Source organism: Paramormyrops kingsleyae, chromosome 19, assembly GCF_048594095.1.
Source record: "Paramormyrops kingsleyae isolate MSU_618 chromosome 19, PKINGS_0.4, whole genome shotgun sequence".
Lineage (NCBI taxonomy): Eukaryota > Metazoa > Chordata > Actinopteri > Osteoglossiformes > Mormyridae > Paramormyrops > Paramormyrops kingsleyae.
Window position 1 is genome coordinate 701,713 of NC_132815.1, and position 21,528 is coordinate 723,240.

Here is a 21,528-nt window from a genome sequence, read left to right on the forward strand (position 1 = left end):
AAGCAAGCGAGCCGATGCCCAAAATAGCCTTTAAATTACATTTGGCTGTCAGAATGTTTGGGCTTCCCCTTCGCTCAGAAGAGTGCAGAAGGGCAGAGGAAGAGCGAAGGGGAAGGGAGGCAGAAGCAGGAGCACAGACAGCCTCTGCTGCTCCACAGGAACGCCCTCCATCCCCATCATCACGCGCCTGGAAGACTGGCTTGGATTTTCCACCTGAATATTTCATGACCAAGATTTGGGTCACAATGCCTCTGAATGCAGAATATGCATTTAGTCTGTTTCAGAGTGTGAAACACAGACAGCACTATTCCTGAGCTAGCAGATAATTATATTTTATTTTATTTATCAACTACTTGGCTGTGCTTCAGCGTAGCCTAATCATGGGGTCCAAAAAAGCAGCATGTTTTCATATAACATTGTTTCAACTCTCCCATCCTATTCAGTAGCATATTAATTGCAAAACAATAACCTTATAAATACAGTGATGCCCCGCCTATCGCGGAAGATGCGTTCCAGACCCATCAGCGATAGGTGAAAATCCGTGATATATGGAGTAACATAATAATAATAATAATAATAATAATATGTGATGTATATGTATATATATATACACATCTCTCCCACTCTCTCTCTCTGTATACGTAATGGGTATCGTACCGTCCATTCATTCAAGCCATAATGGCGAGTGACGTCCGTGTAACGCTTTCCTTCCCAAAGCATATCCAGGAGTTTTACATTCTCCTGAATGGCGCTGGCGCTCAGGCTCACTACTATCAGAAGGCTTATAACATGCAGGGACGCTTGGGAGCCATCGTAGGGCTTAAAACAAAACGAAAACAATCGGATCACAAGCAAGGTACACGATACGCAGAGAACTGGGACGTGTCAGGGAAAAGTCCGGTATATAGCGGGGGCGCAATAGCTAAACCACGATAGTAAACCACAATATAGCGGGGAATCACTGTAAATGGTAAACAGTTAATATAAATTGACTTCAAGCTATTGCTACTGAAACACAAGTTATTTTATTTGTTTCCAAATAAAAATCATAATAACCATTTTCACTTATTTTTGTTTCACTAAAATAGCAACCTTTTGTAGGAGTTCCCATGTTTAGGGTTTAGGGTTTAATTCAAGATGTTTGGTTCATCTAAAAAGGCTTTGGTATTTGTAAGAACCTAGCCGTCCCTGATCCATGTGCTCATGATGAATTCAAGACATTGACAGTCAAGAAGCCTCTTATAGATCAATAACAGAGAGAGAGGTTTGCATGCAGCCTCGGCGTGTCTCGCTGGGGGGGGATGCAGCTTCCCCTGATTCTTAGTGTTTACCGGCGCAGTTTGTCAATAAACTTCTCAAGCTCCTCCTGAGCCCGCCGCAGCTCCGTCTCCAGGTACTGGCGTGTGGAGTCAAACTCGGTCTCTAGCCGATCCAGCTTGTGGCTGGTGTAGGACAGGCGCTTGCGCAAATCCTCTTTCTGCTCCTGCAAGAAGCTGCACAAAGAAGACAGGCCAGCATGCACTTAGCGGGGCTCACAGGCAGTAAGTCACTTCAGTCAATACATCCACACCATTCATTTATATATGTATATGAAGAGTGGGACGCTGGTGTGACACCCTCTCTTATACCTCAACATCACAACAGTGAACTTCTCTTACGCCCCAGTCTCACAGCAGCAACCCTCTCTTAGACCCCGAGGCCTCACCAGTAGCCCTCTATTAGACCCCGAGGCCTCACCAGTAGCCCTCTCTTAGACCCCGAGGCCTCACCAGTAGCCCTCTATTAGACCCCGAGGCCTCACCAGTAGCCCTCTCTTAGACCCCGAGGCCTCACCAGTAGCCCTCTATTAGACCCCGAGGCCTCACCAGTAGCCCTCTCTTAGACCCCGAGGCCTCACCAGTAGCCCTCTATTAGACCCCGAGGCCTCACCAGTAGCCCTCTATTAGACCCCGAGGCCTCACCAGTAGCCCTCTATTAGACCCCGAGGCCTCACCAGTAGCCCTCTATTAGACCCCGAGGCCTCACCAGTAGCCCTCTCTTAGACCCCGAGGCCTCACCAGTAGCCCTCTATTAGACCCCGAGGCCTCACCAGTAGCCCTCTCTTAGACCCCGAGGCCTCACCTGTAGCCCTCTATTAGACCCCGAGGCCTCACCAGTAGCCCTCTCTTAGACCCCGAGGCCTCACCAGTAGCCCTCTATTAGACCCCGAGGCCTCACCAGTAGCCCTCTATTAGACCCCGAGGCCTCACCAGTAGCCCTCTCTTAGACCCCGAGGCCTCACCAGTAGCCCTCTATTAGACCCCGAGGCCTCACCAGTAGCCCTCTATTAGACCCCGAGGCCTCACCAGTAGCCCTCTCTTAGACCCCGAGGCCTCACCAGTAGCCCTCTATTAGACCCCGAGGCCTCACCAGTAGCCCTCTGTTAGACCCCGAGGCCTCACCAGTAGCCCTCTGTTAGACCCCGAGGCCTCACCAGTAGCCCTCTATTAGACCCCGAGGCCTCACCAGTAGCCCTCTCTTAGACCCCGAGGCCTCACCAGTAGCCCTCTGTTAGACCCCGAGGCCTCACCAGTAGCCCTCTATTAGACCCCGAGGCCTCACCAGTAGCCCTCTGTTAGACCCCGAGGCCTCACCAGTAGCCCTCTGTTAGACCCCGAGGCCTCACCAGTAGCCCTCTCTTAGACCCCGAGGCCTCACCAGTAGCCCTCTCTTAGACCCCGAGGCCTCACCAGTAGCCCTCTATTAGACCCCGAGGCCTCACCAGTAGCCCTCTGTTAGACCCCGAGGCCTCACCAGTAGCCCTCTGTTAGACCCCGAGGCCTCACCAGTAGCCCTCTCTTAGACCCCGAGGCCTCACCAGTAGCCCTCTATTAGACCCCGAGGCCTCACCAGTAGCCCTCTCTTAGACCCCAAGGCCTCACCAGTAGCCCTCTCTTAGACCCCGAGGCCTCACCAGTAGCCCTCTCTTAGACCCCGAGGCCTCACCAGTAGCCCTCTATTAGACCCCGAGGCCTCACCAGTAGCCCTCTCTTAGACCCCGAGGCCTCACCAGTAGCCCTCTCTTAGACCCCGAGGCCTCACCAGTGACCCTCTCTTACATCCCAATGCATCACCAGTGACCCTCTCTTAGACCCTGAGGCCTCACCAGTGACCCTCTCTTTGACCCAGAGGCCTCACCAGTGGCTCTCTCTTACATCCTATATTTTCTGACATCATTCAGAGCTGTCAATCTGTCCACTCCTGTGATATCATTGGTAAACAATGAGTAAAACTGATAGCATCATTATATACTAAGATAATACAGTTTCTGAAATCGGTTTCTGGGCAAATGGAAATAAGGGTTTGTTATGTCTATGGACATTATGAACATTATTCTTGCTGGAATAATGAAATGTGAACACAGGCTCAAAACATGGCATAAGATTTGCATTCATTTGCTGAGCAGTCAGTTTTTTTCAAACTGCAACAGCATACCTACAGCACATAACAAGCAGTCTTCCAGTAAGACAGAAACAACAACCTAATGACATCTACAGTCTTACATCACCGGAACAAAAGCTCATATGAAGCAACATAAATCTTAAAAGATTATTAATTACAGTTTTTTACAATAATTTTCACACGTTTGGCGTCTCAGTACCATGTCCATTTTCCCAAAACTCTTCACACAGTCTGCTTCACAAAATGCACCCGAGCACAACCGTTAACCTTTAATACACTTCAACCACCAAATCATCACTATAGCAAATGCTGTTTCCCACAAGACTAAAAAACACAAATACAAACATCACAAAATACTTGTATCATGTGTTTCTCTGTATTTATGCAAAATAAAAGAAAACATATACAGCTGTGACAATGGAAAAATCTCTTCTGGGACAAAGTACATTGACATTTTATCCTTATACCCTATATAGACAAAAGCATTGGGACACCTGCCCATCACACCCACAGGAACCTCTACGGCTTCCCATTCTGAATTCATAGGCATCAATATGGAGCCGGTGTACCAAGGCGTTTTGGACAACTCTATGCTTCCAACCTTGTCGGAATAGTTCGGGGAAGGCGGAAGGCCCTTTGCTCTTCCAGCATGACCCAGTGCACAAAGCAAGGTCCGTAAAGACAGAAAGATGGTAACAAAGCTGCAAACCAAAAAACTGAATAAACTTTTGCTAAAATCAGAATAGTCTATCTTATGTCAAGCGTATATATAGTTCCATTTGTCAACATGCAGCATATTTCCATCTACAGTGATCTAAATTTTATGTTTTGAACTGAAACGTAAATGCTTCGAAGAGCGTATCTAAATGTCTGAAAAAAATTGCTATAGTTGTACAGAATTTTGCTTTGGAACATTGAATGAGTGAGATATTCATGATTTTTGGAAGAAGTGGTGATTGAATGCATTTTGTATCAAAGCATTGCAAAATCATTCATCGTTTAGTTGACGTAGAGTCTACTAACTTGGTGCATATGTTAAGTGTTATGAAAAAGGAGACATGATACTGAGACAAGCTTGAAAATAACTGTAAAAAACTGTAAGAACAACTCACACACAGTCATCACAAAATTTTTATAAAACACAAGTATTTCTATGTGACTCTTTGTAATTATTACATTGTGGGGACCATTACCTTTTTACCTTGTAGGGACATTGTTTTGGTCCCCACAAGGATAACTTCAATCTTATAAAAACATGTGACTTCAATCATAAAACTAAAAATGTCAAAAGTCTTCATTAGAGGGAGTAATACAGAACAGGAAAAAGGAAGGAAAGAAATGAAATAAAGAAAACCAGATGACAACGGAGGAGAGGAACCAAAACCTCTTAGGTAAGGAGAAAAAACCTCCGGGGTCCAAGGTCAACTTTCCTCATGTGATAAAAATCTGTACATTTTTACATTTCTTTGGTCCCTATGATGATATCCCCAATTTTATAAAAATCTGTGAATGCAATTAAGAAACTAAACATGCAAAAAAGTCTTGTTTGGTTACTTATGGTCAAGGTTAGGGCTGGGTAGGGTTAAGGGTGTCATTGCTGGGATTAGGCTTTTCCCATAAAAATGAATGGAGAGTCCCCACAAAGATATAATTACAAACCTGTGTATGTGTGTGTATGTGTATGTGTGTGTGTGTGTGTGTGTGCGTGTGTGTGAGTGTGTATGTGTGTGGCCAGGTCTGAAGGTAATCAGGAATCTTCTGTTGCTTCATCCCCCCCCCCCCCAAGTGTTGCTGGCATTAAATCATTATAATGCCTTTTCCTCTCTCCCCAGTGCAGATCCCAGGACAAATCTCTTCTCTTGTCGTCAGGCTTGTGTTCCTCGGCACTCAGCCCAAGATGAATCCTTTTGTCTAATTTGTCAGCACGCCTGCTCTTTCTGTTCATGCCTCCCTCAATATCGTGCTGGTGCTGCCCCCCCCCCCCGCAGCCCTGAGAAGGTTAAGCCAGACATAGATAGAGACTCTCTGCTTTGTCCCATCGCCAGCACAGCAGACTATGGTAGGTAATTCTGAAAGTGAAAATGTTTCGTATAAATATAGCATTCACTGATTGTATATGACAAAGTTAAAGTTCAGTTACCGGACTATCTTTCCTTCTTGGTCGTGATAAGGGATTGATAAGAGGGGATCATTTGACCTAGAATCTCCAGAGCTGTTTTATATTGCCTATATATTTTGCATGCCCCCCCCCCAAAAAAATGCCTCCTCTTACTTTTTTAAAGACTAAATGTGCTGTAAACAATATGTCACCCTTGTTTTCTTACCCAATTCATAATGTCTTATAAGCATTGACATTGAGCAATGTGACATTATTTAAAGCCCAATAGTGGAAAGACTTCAGAGAAGTGAATCATGTACTAGCACTGGGTCAGGTGTATCCGTCCTTTATCTGATATCAAAGTCAGCTCCTGTTTTTAACGTTCACACCACTCGTGTGTTTAAAAAACAGCAATATTCATGTATCTCTAGTATTGGAAAATGTCAAGATGAATGTGATTAATACTTTACGGGCAATTTGCTCTTGATCAGAGGATTACATAATAAATCTATTTAAAATTATTTAGTGGAATTTAATGTAATTTGAACTTTTCAGATCACAGTTAAAAGATCAAACTGGAATAAAACACAGAAGAGGTTACATTTATAGATACAAAATGTCATCACCATTAATGTAAATTATCTTTTTGAAAATTGTCCACTTTTCACAAGGAGTAGCACATATAAGCCAAGATACTGATTGTGTTTATGTCTCACTGGACAGCGCGGCATATGGAGATCCCACCTGGCCAGAGGGCATCACCTGACCTCAGCGTAAACAAGCAGCTGATTATGTCAGTTATAGAACTCGTACAGAGGATTCCTCTCAATTGACAAATAAGGCTGTTATGAAGGATGTGGGGGATATGGAAGACCCGTAATGAGCCAGAGGACATGCTACCTGGTGGTCGATGAGATTGAAAGTCGTTGTTTTACTCATATATAAAAAGGACGGAAGTTTGAAGGTTTAGAATGTGATGTTTCTGCCGTATTGTGAGACAGTTCAATGATTCAGTTCATTCTGGAGAATGACAATGAATAAAAATATCTGAAATAGCTCTTACCTCTTTTTCTGATGTTTACCACTGTTTCTGGCGTTTTTTAATGCTGTTTTCCCAATATATATCTTTTTCATGTTTTCCTTTATCGCTTAAGTTCATGTGTCACCATTTTCTTTACAGAAAGCTGAAGTCAGACCTAGAATCTATTCCCTGAGGCCAGCTCACACTTTCCCACAGTTTTTTGCTTTCTCCGTGGATTCTGAGAGTCGTCTACCTGTGGTGATCCTGCCAACAGAGTAGAAACACATGTTTGCCATCTTCAAATAAATACACAACATCATAGGTGCCTTTCGGGCATAAAAACTCATTGCCTTGTTAGGTTACTGCATATTACTTCACTCCAGAGTCCACAGTAATAGCTAATGGTTGGGAAATATTAGAGAGTTGAAAACATACAAACATAATGCATCAAATGAATTAAACCACTGCCTGGGGTTTGTTTATTAAATAACATAAAGAATCATGACATTCCATACCAATAGCCATGCTTGTCTGACTGGGTTCAATGAGCTTTCTACCACTGTATTTCTTTATATTATATTTCATTGCAATTTACGGCTTTTTTTCCACTGGCATACGGGAACCGACCTGTACCCGAGCTGGGCCGTGAAGACTAGTTAGACTAGTTATAGCGCGGTTCCAGCTCCCTTCGGTTTTCCACTGAACAAGGGTTATGGTGCTAAATCAGGACCAGTAGTTTTGTTACATGTTAATATGAAAAAAAAAGTTTTGGTGTTGAACTTTAAAAAACAACAATGTACTCAAACTAAAATTAAGTATTTGAAAGTTTTTTTTTTGGTTTAAATATGATTTTGATTCAGTTCTGATTTTTTTTAAGTAAATGTTTTATTTTCATTGTACATTTTCATGTATATTTGATATCTCATTTTTTTTCAGTTTGTTCAGTTTTCAGATTCCGATTTCAAATCTTATTTTTTCGGTTTTAGATTTTTTTTCACATTCAGATTTTTTTTTCCAGTTTCAGATTATATTTTTTCAGTTTCGACTTTTGACCTTGACTTGGTGTAGGGGCGTGATATCAACTGAGAGGAATGTGGAATAATGAGTGACAGCATAACGATCTTCGTTACCTTCGGTATCAGTTTGTGCTAGATACAAAATACCAAAGCCACATCCACATATCACATCTTTTGTTCTCAATACTTCCCAGTCTTAGCATCAAACACTAGCAGCGCAATAGAGTTGCAGCAGAAAAGACCTTTTGTGATGCACTTTAAAAGGGTAAGATGTTATAAAAAAAAACAATTTGTATATTATCAGCACCTCAGTGTCAAATTAAGATGTGCATTAAAGCATTTTAGTGGATTATCCCCGCCAAATTACTAGACTTAGGGAACATTAACAGATAAAGTTAGCAACACGTAACATTAACCACAAACAGCCTATCAATTGTACGGCAATGGCCAAATGTTTTGAGAATGACACAAATATTAATTTCCACAAAGTCTGCTGCCTCAGTTTTTATAATGGCAATTGGCATATATTCCAGAATGTTATAGAGTGATCAGATGAATTGCAATTAATTACAAAGTCCTCCTTTGCCATGAAAATGAACTTAATCCCAAAAAAAAACAATTTCCACTGCATTTCAGCCCTGCCACAAAAGGACCTGCTGACATCATTTCAGTGATTCTCTCATTAACACAGGTGAGAGTGTTGATGAGGACAAGGCTGGAGATCACACTGTCATGCTGATTGGGTTAGAATAGCAGACTGGATGCTTTAAAAGGAGGGTGATGCTTGAAATCATTGTTCTTCCTCTGTTAACCATGGTTACCTGCAAAGAAACATGTGCAGTCATCACTGTTTTGCACACAAAGGGCTTCACAAGAAAGGATATTGCTGCTAGTAAGATTGTACCTAAATCAACCATTTATCAGATCATCAAGAACTTCAAGGAGAGAGGTTCATTGTTGTGAAGAAGGTTTCAGGGCGGCCAAGAAAGTCCAGAAAGAGCCGGGACCGTCTCCTAAAGTTGATTCAGCTGCGGGATCGGGGCACCACCAGTACAGAACTTGCTCAGGAATGGTAGAAGGCAGGTGTGAGTGCATTTGCATGGACAGTGAGGTGAAGACTTTTGGAGGATGGCCTGGTGTCAAGAAGGGCAGCAAAGAAGCTACTTCTCTCCTAGAAAAACATCAGGGACAGACTGATATTCTGCAGAAGGTACAGGGATTGGACTGCTGAGGACTGGGGTAATGTCATTTTTCTGATTAATCCCCCTTCTGATTGTTTGAGGCATCTGGGAAAAAGATTGTCCGGAGAAGAAAAGGTGAGCGCTACCATCAGTTCTGTGTCATGCCAACAGTAAAGCATCCTGAGACCATTCGTGTGTAGAGCTGCTTCTCAGCCAAGGGACTGGGCTCACTCACAATTTTGCCTAAGAACACAGCCATGAATAAAGAATGGCACCAAAACATCCTCCGAGAGCAACTTCTCCCAACCATCCAAGAACAGTTTGGTGATGAACAATGCCTTTTCCAGCATGATGGAGCACCCTGCCATAAGGCAAAAGTGATAACTAAGTGGCTCAGGGAACAAAGCATCGACATTTTGGGTCCATGGCCAGGAAACTCCCCAGACCTTAATCCCATTGGGAACTTGTGGTCAATCCGAAAGAGGCAGGTGGACAAACAAAAACCCACAAATTCTGACAGACTCCTGATTATGCATGAATGGGCTGCTATCAGTCAGGATTTGACCCAGAAGTTGATTGACACCATGCCAGGGCAAATTGCAGAGGTCTTGAAAAAGAAGGACCAACACTGCAAATATTGACTCTTTGCATAAACTTAATGTAATTGTCAATAAAAGCCTTTGACACTTATGCAATACTTGTAATTATACTTCAGTATCCCATAGAAACATCTGACAAAAAGGTCTACAAACACTGAAGCAGCAAACTTTGTGAAAACCAATATTTGTGTCATTCTCAAAACTTTTGGCCACAACTGTAAATTCTGTTCCCTTAATGCTGTTTCACCCAATGTCATGTAATTAGAGAAAATGCTTCTAAACGTGATTTTTTTTTTTTGCAGGGTGTCAGGAGTTAAATATAGAATTGGATCACAACTCCCTGGGTTTTGCAAGCTGCTCCGTTTTTTATTTTTAATAAACCAAACACTGAAGCCTCCCAGTGTTGTCCTCTTTATGAAAATGTCTAAATGCAGTGTTTGAATATGATTACCTCACTCTTTTTGTAATGTTTAGTTACAGTGAGATTTCTCCTGCTGACTTGACACAACTGTTTTTTTTTATCCTCTCCATGTCACTGGGAAATTCCGTACTTTTTTATTCCTTATTTTGAGCGATTGGAACATCCCCGTGGTGGAGACTATATGCAAGGACAGGGCACAAAGTGGAAGGCTATTCATGTTTGAGTTTATTAGTGATTAAGTCATTAAGATTATTTAGGTCCTCAGTTAGCAAAGTATTACTGAAACCACCATGAACTATAGAAATTTTAGAAAATTTTATTTGATCTGACCTTTGAAACGTTTCTTCCCTCCCCCTCCGACGAAATATATCAAACAACAGAATACAATTGCTCTCAACTACCATGCAAATTTATGAACATAATAATTAAAAAGAAAAAGAATTCAAAGCAATAAACACCAGCAGAGCTCTCTTGACCAAGATAAGACTAAAATACATCAGCAATGAAGGTAACCTTAACCGTTAATAATACCGAATTTTACTTATTTATAAACATATTGTAACTACATACACATGTTGGTGTGTTACATAAATATTGTAAATCAATGCATTAATTGAGTATTAATCACCAAAGAGTGTTTTTCTATCTCTCTGTATTTAATGCATTCAAATCCAAGCACTTCCGGGAACTCTTTGAAGTCTGCATGAACCATGTGACGATCAAACCTGTGATGATCTCTTTCACGTATCTGCTGCTTTGGAAAAAAAGTGTCTCTTAAATAAATAACCACATTTATACTCCGTCTTAGATTCTTATGCGTGAAGATTATGGGAAGGCTCTTGGCCTCATCTCCCTGTGATCTGTATCCAAACATTAGCCATGGTTTTGAACGTCTCCCTGTCTGTATATTGTGCACATAGTTGGGAAGGATGCCCTGAATCTCCTTTTCTGAAATGCAGGATATTATTTTCTATTAGGGGAGCTCAAAATGAATTGTAACTCATTGGGGATGGATTCCGTTTCATTGATCTTTCTTGAAATATAGATGCATATGGAGCGTCAGCTATTGTGGCTCAACTATTAATCACCCTGTAATTATCCATTCACCTTCCAATTGCTTATCCTGGACAGATTTGCACGGTGCCTGGATCCTTTCCCAGGCAGCATAGGACAAGAGGCAGGAATAGACCTCAGGCAGGATACCAGGGCACAGATACACACACTCCATATGGGCAAGTCAGACACTCCAATTAGCCTGCATTAGTTTGAAAAAACAGTCAGTTTAAGGTAATACAAGTATAGGAGCAGAACTGTTATAGTCATATATACATTAAGTAATCTCTAAACTGAAAGAACATATTTGGTTCCAAGCTTGTCTATTTCCACAACATCTCCACAAACATGTAAAGAACTTTGGACAAAAGCTGAGAAAGCTGAGACACAGACACACAGCCACACACACATGCATTAGGGATATCAGAGCCGGAAACAGGGCTTCTCTTTAGAGGCGTGGGTGCAGGGCTGTGCGTGGCTTTGATTAGTGTGCGGCTCTGTCAGGATGCATGACTCACCCAGCACTGATTGCTGCAGACGCTGACGGCCAACTCCCCCCAGGAAACTCTGTCAATCACGCCACATTCCGCTACACTCTCCCTCCCTGCCTCGCAGGAGACCTCATCTTAAGATGGCTCCACAATCCCCAGCTAGGAGATTAACTGTACATTCCCGGTCTCCAATCGCTATTCGACTTCTCCTTCCTTGGAGCCAACACCTGCTTCCCCAGCAGTAAATGTCTCAGTGGGTGACTTTTCATCTGAAAGTCTCACTAGCTGCTTTTAAACACGTGATACATTTGCGCAGTCAGTCGCCACTCTGAGCTTTCAGGGAAATAGGCCAGATGCGATAGCTGATTGTCACATGAAACGCTGCCTGAAACAGAGACCCAAGTCCTCCGTTCCCTCGGCCCAGGGAAACCCCACATCCCAAGCCTGTGTGACACGGGGTGGAACAAGTACACTGAGCTGAGCTGGGTAAGGCTGCAGCGCTAGAACCTGAACAACCATCTATATCACAGGAATCCCCTTTTATCATTTACAGATTTATTAAAATAATGAAATGCAGGTTTGCACTGACTTAAAATGTCATTAAATCACTGTGTCTGTATACTCACAGGACTAAAGCGACCAGTAACATTGAAGGCTAATGAAACGGCAAGGTAACCACGCCAATAATTTATACCCTAGTGAAATAAAATAACAATATGCATGAAACTGAAACACAGTGTAACTGTTTCAGTTTGATCATGTCGAAGATCACAGGCTTTTCAGCCAGTTAAAGACATTGCAACAGGTTAATCAATGAAAGATTAACGTAGGAGAATAGTTAGCTAAAAATGCATATATGCTAGTGGCGTCCACAATATTTATCTCTGCATATTTTTTTATATATAAGAAATTAGATAGCATTACATTCATATTTTTATATAAATAATTCAAATTTTAATTCTAACAAAAGAAAAATAAAATTTCTGTATGTTACAGCAGCACTGTGTTTCAGTGCCAGCTAGTTTACTAAACTGACATAAACCTTTTAATAAAAACAACAATGATGGGTTTCAGGTTTAATATTGTTCATTTTTCGAAAGAATATCATTAAATTAAATCATTAAATCATTAAATAAGTCTATGCAACACATCAAATCTTCCCAAACACGTTTTGAAATAACCAGCCAACATTTTGGCCACCAGCATATCTAACCTGATGATATTAACTGACTATGGACAATCTAACAGAAAAACACAGAGGGTTTTGTGATTAGCATCAGGATGAACACGGGCATGTCTGCTCTCATTATCGTTACACGGGTAATGAGACGTAGCAGCCATTCGGTCAGATATCTACTGGACGTTCCTGGGAGGCACCAACCTGCCTGTTACGAGGAGCCGAAAGCAGAGACTGGAAATTGGCAATTAAAATGGATTCAGCACACAACTCAGAGAAATCAGAGGGGACAGTGATAAAGTAATAGCTGGGCTGTAGAAGTCCGGCATTGGAGAGAAGAGTCATTGTTGTGAAGAAGCTGCAGCAAGCAGCGTCCCAGAGCTCCAGCCTCTCTGTCTGAGTCTCCCGAGCCACAGGGACTCCTATATTCCAAACACGTCCTACATCAAATGCAAAAAAATCCGCAGCTCCAGCATTTCAGACGTTGCAGGATGCCATCTGAGGAAGAGCTGGGGAAGTGCAGCATGTATCGCGTATCCATCTAAATGAAAGCTGGGGGCGTTTTGGCAGCTAGATATGTAGGTGTGAAAACAGGGCATACTATATTCTGTATATGAATAAGTACCAGAGCAGCTCTGATTAGGCGTCTTCTCTCCCTCCCTGCTTCCTCCAGGGGTATGCAAATGGTGCTCTGCATATGTACATTTTTAATGAACCTGTTTCTGCAACATTTATGTGTTTCTGCACAATGCATGTGCTCAGAACAGACTGAAGCGACTCTGTGCCAGTAAACAGCCCAAATGTACACCTTCTCCTGAACAGTTTGAAGCCCAACCACACATCAGCATGCTTTCGGATCCCTATAACAGGGGTAACCCTCAGTGCATAATAATTATGGTTCTTCTTTTTTAGTAAATGTCATACAAACATTATCCATGACATGCAGCATGTCTTGCACTTTATTACACTGAATTGCAGCCTTGCATGCTCAAAGCGGCCACTGCATGCTCTCTGCTGCAGTCGTGTTGTGCACCAGTCAACATGCAGGGGGTGAAAAGTGATGGATGTTAATTAGTTTTCTGCTCTGTTGGGCAGATGTTCACCACGAGCTTGCTGGGGTAGAGTTTGTTGTAGTTTTCCAGACAGATTATTATATGCAAACATCAATTGTCATTTTAAAACAAATATTGCATTTATTGTATTGTTATATATAATGTTTTGGGTATTCTCGTCTTTCGCTGTTGCACAGTCAAGCAGGTGTACACATGTAGTACGCAATGTATGCATTATAAACCTTTACATCTGGAAGTGTTGTTATGTACACCAGAACATCCAGCCAATAAGAACGCTTTATGCATACAGATTTTTCTATTCAAATTTTACAGCACTTAACTTAATAACCAGAACCTCAAGGACTCATAGCCCCAGTTAGCCAGTAAAGATTCAGACCAACATATTAAACTGTCTACATAATAATATTTTATTGCTCTGTTTCATTTCCCCATCCTATAATATGGGCTTATTAAAGAGTCTGCAATAAGATCACAGAAAGGGGGGTGCGGGGGCAGGAATATGTTCTGTTCCTGACGACACACATACAGTAAGGCTACTGTAAACATCCACCCAATTCTGGGACTTGAAGGTGGTGGAGCCTATGGGTATAAGGCAGGGAACAACCCAGGATGGGGCGCCAACCCATCACAGGGCACAAGGCAGGGAACAACCCAGGATGGGGCACCAACCCATCACAGGGCACAAGGCAGGGAACAACCCAGGATGGGGCACCAACCCATCGCAGGGCACAAGGCAGGGAACAACCCAGGATGGGGCACCAACCCATCACAGGGCACAAGGCAGGGAACAACCCAGGATGGGGCACCAACCCATCACAGGGCACAAGGCAGGGAACAACCCAGGATGGGGCACCAACCCATCGCAGGGCACAAGGCAGGGAACAACCCAGGATGGGGCACCAACCCATCGCAGGGCACAAGGCAGGGAACAACCCAGGATGGGGCGCCAACCCATCACAGGGCACAAGGCAGGGAACAACCCAGGATGGGGCGCCAACCCATCACAGGGCACAAGGCAGGGAACAACCCAGGATGGGGCGCCAACCCATCACAGGGCACAAGGCAGGGAACAACCCAGGATGGGGCGCCAACCCATCACAGGGCACAAGGCAGGGAACAACCCAGGATGGGGCGCCAACCCATCACAGGGCACAAGGCAGGGAACAACCCAGGATGGGGCGCCAACCCATCGCAGGGCACAAGGCAGGGAACAACCCAGGATGGGGCGCCAACCCATCGCAGGGCACAAGGCAGGGAACAACCCAGGATGGGGCACCAACCCATCACAGGGCACAAGGCAGGGAACAACCCAGGATGGGGCACCAACCCATCGCAGGACACAAGGCAGGGAACAACCCAGGATGGGGCGCCAGCCCATAGCAGGGCAACCACACACCAGTCACTCACTAGGGGGGTTGGGGTGGTACTGGAGGAGCCAGAGGAAACCCCACAATGACAAAATGCAAACTCTACACACATGACAGACACTCAAACCCTGGTCCCAGAGGTGTGAGACAACAGTGCCAACCACTGTGCCATCATAGCGCCTCCTACTGCAAACAACTGTAAAAATAAAACTGCACGCTCACATTGCTTATCCACACAACATGCTTTTGATCAGTTGCCCAAGTATTTTGTCAAAGTGATGCAGTCTATTAGTTGGCTAATTCACTTGTTTATTTGTCTGCTGCCTCTTTTGTTTATGTATGTGACTGGAGTTCTGAGACTCGGGTGTAAGATATAGCATAAGCTTGGAGAGCATAATGCCCTAAATGTCAAATATAATGCATTTACTGTAGATGAGCATCATGTGATGCTTTTATATATGCAAAATACATTTATACCCTCAGAATAATGTAGTCATGATGAAAAAGGCAATAACCCACTAAATAATCAGTGCTGTTAAACATTTTAAAAAGAAAGTCATTTATTGCTAAACCTGGCATAGATCATGACACAAGAAAAAAAGGTAAAGAGAAATAATAGGATTAAAACACTGACCCTAACTGACCCACAGTGAAGGTAATATTCAGCAATTTCCCTGGAACGTGCTGATCTGACTGAGAAATTTCTCTTTCCACTCTAAAAACGGTGCATTATTGGGGAGCTTTTTACAGATTTGTAATGTTGCACAAGCGCAGGACAATGAGCGGGATGAATCAAATCTTCTAGCTTTAGAATTCCAGTTGTGTTTCTAATCATGATAGTAATGACTTAATCTCAGCACAAACAACGTTACAGAGGGCAAGTATCTTCATTGCATGCATAACTGAAACATAACCAGTCATAATGACACAGATGATTGCATATTTTTCTCAATAAAACTTGTCAGCTTTGGCAGTAGACCATCTTCTCATTTTGAAAAGGGGGGTATTAATATGCCATGGATTTGCCCTTGCTGCTGTAAAAGGCTTTGCTCTTCTGGGGCAGTGTTCCATCAGACAGCGGAACATCGCTGAATGGCAGCATCTCCATTCAGCGATGTTCCGTCAGACAGCGGAACATCGCTGAATGGAGATGCTGCCATTCAGGTTGTGTGTTAATGTTGACTGATCAGCTTCCTTTCTGGGACTTTGTGTGCCTCAAAAGTTCACAAGTGCGTTTGCACTTCATAATCACTTCAAGGATCAAGTTTTAATGTCACATGTATTCAGGGAACTTGTGTCACAGTGGGGGTGGGGGTGCATGGGGGGGGGGGGGGTCGGAAAAACAACAGTGCAAAACATTATAGGAATAGAATTACGTGATGAATAATTAGGCAGTACGACATGGGGATGAGGTTGCTTTGCAGGATGTGCAATTGTGCTGGAAAAGTACAGAAAGCATTTGGTGTGAGATTCACCAGGGGAGCTTTAGCTCGGCATAAATTTGGCAAAGTGGCACGATGGAAGGCAGCAGGTGTCCTGCAGCAACGCCAAGTCACTAACCTCAATGGTACAACCATCCATTCTGCTGCCAGAGTTTATTCCTGCAGATTCGATGGCTGTGGCGTAATGATCAAACCCCGTTAATTATGAGGGGTGTCCACATACCTCTGGCCATATAGTGTATAACAGTAATGGTATTTCATATTTCACTTTGCTTAATTTGTTTTGTCTTTTAATGCCAAAAGAAAATTGCAATTACCATGCAGGAGGGATTCAGCGATAATTATTCCAAGTCAGATGAAATGTTAAGATTATTTGCTAATTGAAATGTCACAACAAATATACTATAGCTGTTTGCTAGTAAGAAAAATTAACTTTGTAAATAGCCAGGCAATTAGCTTTTTTTTATCTGGGTATCTACTAGTAACTATTTTATGTTATCAAGCACCCACTGTACAATTTATCATTTTATTCTCTTATATGAGTATGTAAGAAAAAAATTACAGCCTGATGTGCCTTTTTCAAACATGTGCACTATAATGACCCCCCAGTAAAGACTGAAGGGGTAAATCCACATCCAGAGCAGGCCTGTGTTATGATCACTTAAAGATTCTGTGTGGGGATAACAGTAATAAGACAAAATGGTTTACTGCCCTGCATGACAGCAGTTTGAAGGAATATGTTTGTCAAGGCTGACAATATTTTGCGGAACACAGTCATACTGGCACTGATAGACAGCTGTCAATCAAATCATTCTGGGTGAAAGATGATCACATTGATGTCTCTAATACACACGCTTCTTTTTGCCTGTAAAATTTTCAGTAGTTGGACTTCAACACCACTTCCTGACTTGATGGATAATTAACTATTATATTTGTATCTTAATAGTGACTGAGAAACAACTACAGTCTACTTTCAATTCTCGCTCTGTGCAATTAATGGAAAGAACTTGAAATACGGGACTGACACACTCTCCTCCCACAACAGCATTTTAGTTTTTAGATTCACAGGCTCGCAGGTTTTCCCAGGATAAACTCGCATGCTGTTAGGCACGATGGAAATAATGGACACCAGAATACAGAACAAAATATGTTGTCACTGCAATCTATCTATCTATCTATCTATCTATCTATTTATCTATCTATCTATCTATCTATAGCAATTTTCTCATACTGAGTTTACAAAACTCAGAGCTTAAGCACAGCTCTTGTGTAAGACTTTGTGTATCTTTCCTTAATTATGGCTTAAACCCTGAAAGGATGCAATCTGATCGAATGACTGGCAATTTAGCTCCTTCATTGCATTCGCTTTCCTTCACTTTTACATGCAGCTTGATACTGTCTGCTAAACACAACATGATTACTGTAGGCATGCATTCACAGCACCCACGACAGGGAAACTCTGCATATATGCACACAAACATGCCCACATATGTATCCTCACAAGCTCAGACACATCGCAAAATGATAGGCTACATATTTTTTAGCATTCTCTACACTCACCATTTATTAAGCCAAAATCTCATTCGCAGTAGATGGGATTACAGAATTCCTGCGTGATTCCCTGTTTCCACAGCCTCTCGGCACATTGCGAAGAGGATTTCCTCGATCCTGGCTGCCTTAAACAGCTTGGAAAAGCATGGAGCACCCAGCAGTGCCGAAGGCACAGGAGAATGAGCACAGTGGATGGAGGAGGGAGGGATGGGGGGGGGGGCGGGGGGGGGTTGGCTCACAGGAGAAAAGTATGAGAGGGGCTTACCTTATGCTGTGCATCTGTCGTCACAGACCTGAAAAGAGTAATAACACAGGGTGCTGAGAATGCTCACGCTGAGTCCGGCAGCCCTGCGGCTGTCGCTCCGACATGTGCCCGGCGCACAGCGGCTGCAAGTGCACCTACTGCTGCATCAGCAGCCGGCACAGGAGCCAGCAGACAGCTGAGGCCCGAGGCCACGGAGATGGACCCTGCAAGCGGCGAGAGAAACGCAGGGCTGGGACATTCTCACCTTCGGATCACTCCACGCATTATGCACGAGGCTCTCATCACACAAGGCAAGTTTAATATGACGGAGTGAGCGACAGAGCATCTGTCCCTGCACCATTCTATTCTGATGGGGTCACAGTTCTGCGTTTGTCACCCTAACAGTGGTGACAGGGGGTGATGCTTGGTGCCTTATGCTGCCCTGATCCCACCATGTAACGGCAGCTGCCATCTAGACACAACAAATAGGTCCCTAATTTTTATCCTCAGTAATTACAAGAGCTTATTTCATGTGATAAAAAACCAGCATTTATCCTCAGTAGGATGCAGCAATGGGGAGGGGCGACTGCAAGAATCAGAGCAAATCACAGACCAATGTTCTGCCCCAAGCATCCATAAAAGGAGAATGACACCGTTATATTTGCATCACATGAAGCCCATCAAGTGTGTAACAAAGCTGCTGGAGAGTAATAATCAAAACAGCTGTGTGTGTGAAGCCTGGTTCCTGCATGGATACGCAAAGACATTCGATTAAACAGCCTGAAATAGGCCTTCACTGCAGGAAACCCTCCCATGCAATAAATCAGCCCGAAACAGGCCTTCACTGTAGGAAACCCTCCCATGCAATAAATCAGCCCGAAACAGGCCTTCACTGCAGGAAACCCTCCCATGCAATAAAACAGCCCGAAACAGGCCTTCACTGCAGGAAACCCTCCCATGCAATAAAACAGCCCGCAACAGGCCTTCACTGCAGGAAACCCATCCATCCATCCATTGTCCAACCCGCTTATCCTACTGGGTCGCGGGGGGTCCGGAGCCTATCCCGGAAGCAACGGGCACGAGGCAGGGAACAACCCTGGACGGGGGGCCAGCCCATCGCAGGGCACACTCACACACCAGCCACCCACACACACACACACACCTAAGGGCAATTTAGCAACGCCAATTAGCCTCAGCATGTCTTTGGACAGTGGGGGGAAACCGGAGTACCCGGAGGAAACCCCACGACGACACGGGGAGAACATGCAAACTCCACGCACATGTGACCCAGGCGGAGACTCGAACCCAGGTCCCAGAGGTGCGAGGCAACAGCGCTAACCACTGCACCACCATGCCGCCCCCCTGCAGGAAACCCTCCCATGCAATTAAACAGCCCGAAACAGGCCTTCACTGCAGCAAACCCTCCCCAGGCTTCTCATGGGCTTTGTGGTGCTCAGAGCTCCTGCCCGTCTTTGGCTATTTATCTAGCTGTGACTTGAGTGATGGTATTGATCCCTGTCTCTGCTGTGTAAAAATATTGCCCAAATCAGATATCGACTCTTTTTACTCCATAAACACAACTGTCTACCAACCAAAGAAGATAATTCTTTGAGTTACCCGCTGGCTATGAAATACTTTAAGGCCAGATTGGAAACAACATAAGAAATTGCTCATCACTGACAGCATCTTTGATCAGTTTCTTTCGCACATACATAAGTAGATATTTTACCCTTCTATTGCCATTGCATAACCTCAAAAAAGATTTTACCTGCTTAAAATAATAGATATGTAAGTTTTCTAAACCCCCCCCCCCTCACCCCCACTGTCTGTCTATTGATCACATAAATCACATAAATAAGCAATATATATGGCTGCTGACTGAAGGAGCAGATTCAATTGAATTCTTGCATGGTTTTAAACAATAAGAAATTTCCAGCTTAAAAATCATATAATTAGAGCCAGTTTATTATACTTTGTTTCATTAAATGAAAATTTCACCCCAAAACAATATTGTGCTTGTTTTTTTTGATCATTATACAACTTCACATAGATTGAAAGGAAATCAAATAATATGCTTATTAAACGTGGAAGTGCATCTCATGTGTTTTATTTTTTTCTTTGTATTGGAAATACAAAGTCTGTCAAACACATACATACACACACATTTGTAATTATATCTTTGTGGGGACTCTCCATTAATTTTTATGGGAAAAGCCTAATCCCAGCAATGACACCCTTAACCCTACCCAGCCCTAACCTTGACCATAAGTGTCACACCCCGCTCCGTCCGATCCTAATGTGTGCCACGCCCCCTCGTTAACCTCATGTGGAATCCCAGTGTTTTACAGCTGTTTCGGATTGTTGTCATTAGTTCAGTGTATTTAGTCCGCGTTTCCGTTTGTATCCCCAGTTTGGTCATTGATGTTGTTTTGTTGCGTGCTCTGTGTTTTGGCATTAAACTCCGTATTCCCCGATCCCTGGCTTCTGTTCGCCTGCTTTCCCGATCCGTGCTGCATGTACCGTGACAATAAGTAACCAAATGACTTTTTTTTTACATGTTTAGTTTCTTGATTGCATTCACAGATTTTTATAAAATTGGGGATATCATCATAGGGACAAAAGAAATGTAAAAATGTACAGATTTTTATCACATGGGGAAAGTTGACCTTGGACCCCCGAGGTTTTTTCTCCTTACCTAAGAGCTTTTGGTTCCTCTCCTCCGTTGTCATCTGGTTTTCTTTATTTCATTTCTTTCCTTCCTTTTTCCTGTTCTGTATTACTCCCTCTAATGATGTTTAATGTATCACAACACATCCATGTAAAGCACCTTGGGATGACTCTGTTGTAAAAGGTGCTATATAAAATAAAGTGAATTGAGTTTAAATCTAGTCTGCATAATGTAATAATCACATACACACAGACTCAGACAGACACAGACACACACCTTCAGTCATACTATAAACACTTTTTGTGGTCACCAGTTCACAGAAAGGGCAAATCTTACATGCAAGTGGCACCTGAACAATCCCTCAGGAAACTAAGCATATGGGCAAATCCTGCAAGTACAAATCTGAGCCGTCAGGCACTGAGCCCTGGGTCTGTGAAGCAAAAATGTACCCAGCTGAGCTACTTTTTCAGTTAAATTTATAGAGGCTCTGAACGTCTGAATCTCATCCTCATGTAAACATCAATAGCATGGATTCACTTTTTTTTGACTGAAATGCATTCAGGCTCCTTTATTAAAAGACTTTTTGCACTCGCAATATTCTGAATATATTTTCCGGTACGGACAGATATAAAGTATAACAGCGAAGCAGGTGCCATTTCAACAGCAACAGAAATGCTTGTTTGTG

The 21,528-nt window shown here is 43.2% G+C and overlaps 1 protein-coding gene across 8 annotated transcripts in view; it reads right to left on the minus strand.

The window, feature by feature from the left end:
* The window catches only part of LOC111844404 (brain-enriched guanylate kinase-associated protein-like), a 31,038-nt gene extending 12,931 nt beyond the window's left edge, over nt 1–18,107 (minus strand). For 2 of the 8 annotated variants that reach the window (XM_072702977.1, XM_072702976.1), the window contains exon 1: nt 1,332–1,471. Coding sequence is in view for 2 of the 8 variants with exons in the window: in XM_023812865.2 (XP_023668633.1) it covers nt 1,332–1,493; nt 6,603–6,673 (233 nt within the window). In the remaining 6 variants the exon portion in view is untranslated. Of the gene's footprint in view, nt 1–1,331; nt 1,494–6,602; nt 6,825–11,348; nt 11,648–17,940 lie in introns of those variants that run through there. The other 6 variants (XM_072702979.1, XM_072702978.1, XM_023812865.2 and 3 more) reach the window with 5 other exon arrangements.
* Between the last annotated feature and the right edge of the window lie 3,421 nt (nt 18,108–21,528).